Genomic DNA, 1,707 nt, shown 5'->3' with positions numbered 1-1,707 from the left:
TCTTCACCTTCTTGCTCTTCTTGTTCTTCCCAAGGCAATTTGGCCTTCTCTTTCAGTTTTCCAATCTCGTGTCTTCCTCAGTTATCACTCTCGTCGTTAGTGCTAAAAAGGTCGCGAAAGAAGGAGAATACTGAGCGGACATCTTTGCTCCTTCTCCGGGAGACGCACCCCCTCCCCTCCCCTTTGCAGTCTATTTTCATTATCTCTCCTGCTATCTTTACCTTGTCGTTCTGGGAGTAGTTGCAGCCATAATAGTAGGAGTAGGAGGAGAAAGACGAAGATGTCATTATGGATGATATATTACCTCGTCCTCTATTCCTCGCACCCATCTGAGAACTGAGGGCGTTCGTCCTTTCTCTTGTTCTCGTTACCCCCCCCTTCCACTCACTCTCTACGTCCCTTCCCTCTCCATATCTTTGTCTAGATAGACAAGCGTTTTCCTCTTCAGCTCCTGCCTCCCTCCGTGTGTCTCAATCTATATCCTCGACGGCGGCGACGTGTGGTCTTCTTCAAATTGTTCTTCAGCGAAGGAAGGAGCCGCTCCTCTCCCTGGCGGCTATTCTTTCCTTCCCTTGTTCACAACACAGGTAGAAATGCATGCGTTGCCGGGTATCACAAAAGTCCCTACAAATGGTGCCATAGTCATCCCAGGGGGAGCAGGAGGAGGAAATGGTCCTTCTCCTGCAGGGGGGGGGGGAGAACAAGAGACGGGTCATAATAATACTAAGCCGGGGGTCTCTTCTCCACCCCCCCCTGCTACGACTACCACGACTACGACTGCTGCTGCTCCTGCGGCACCTCTTCTACCACCACCACCACCTCCTCCTCCCCCCGCACGGGAAGCATCGATTTTTGCGGCAGATATCGACTTGATCGAGTTTCCAGAAAGGAGGAAACTTGGAGGGAAGAGGCGTATGGTTCGGTGTCTTTTAGCAGATGGTTTACCTTTCTTAGGACGTCTATGTGTTATCGGTTTTGCTGTCTTTCTTGTCTATTGTACTATTGCTGATCTCGGGAAGTATCGATGGATCTCCCTCCTCATTGCAATTCCACTCGAGTTTCTTATGCTCGTGTTATGCGAACTCCTTCTCAAGCTTCCCTCATGGAAAAGAGCTTTAGAACGGATGATAACCGAGCGACTTCTCTTCTATTCTCATGAAATCAGCCAACAACCCATAGGACGTGTTGCTGCAGCAGCGGCCGCTGGAAGTGGAGGAGAAGGAGGAAGAGGCCCACCACCTCATTACTCTTCTCCTTCTTCTCTCCCCCCCCCCCGTTTTGGACATGGCATTTCAGATCGAGATGGGTATCAAAGGGGAGAGATAGGAGGGGGGGGTAAAGCTTCTTCTTACCATTATCAGCAGGAACAACAGCAGGATGATATGAGTGGAGATGAAAGTCATGGAGAAGATGAGATGCCGAGAAAGACAACAGGTCACTCGTCCTACTATCATCCGGATCATTCTTTGAAAGACAGGAACGGGAGATATCAAGGTAAAGATGATAGGGCAATCAGAGATTACGAAGGCCTGCCACACCGGCCTCATCGTTATCGTCATGACACTGAAGGGTATGCTGGGTCACGTTGCTTCGGTGTTCTGAGAGAAGAGCACGAGTCAATAGGTGAAAGTGTTCCTACTGGGAGCGACGATGATCCCCACTCCAGTTCTTCTCATCATAAGAATGCGAAGCAGTCTGGGAGAAAAA

The 1,707-nt window shown here is 49.9% G+C and overlaps 1 protein-coding gene across 1 annotated transcript in view; it reads left to right on the top strand.

Annotated features, from left to right (window-relative positions):
* Window positions 1–1,707, top strand: part of CSUI_006276 (ion channel protein) — a 20,563-nt gene that overhangs the window by 1,709 nt on the left and 17,147 nt on the right. Inside the window, exon 2 of the mRNA XM_068066440.1 lies at window positions 1–1,693. This exon is cut by the window's left edge and continues 1,171 nt beyond it. Coding sequence (XP_067921588.1) covers window positions 594–1,693 — 1,100 coding nt within the window. The 5' untranslated portion in view covers window positions 1–593. The remainder of the gene's footprint in view (window positions 1,694–1,707) is intronic.

Source organism: Cystoisospora suis (assembly GCF_002600585.1).
Source record: "Cystoisospora suis strain Wien I chromosome Unknown contig_3140, whole genome shotgun sequence".
NCBI lineage: Eukaryota > Apicomplexa > Conoidasida > Eucoccidiorida > Sarcocystidae > Cystoisospora > Cystoisospora suis.
This window is presented reverse-complemented; position numbering and strand designations above follow the sequence as displayed.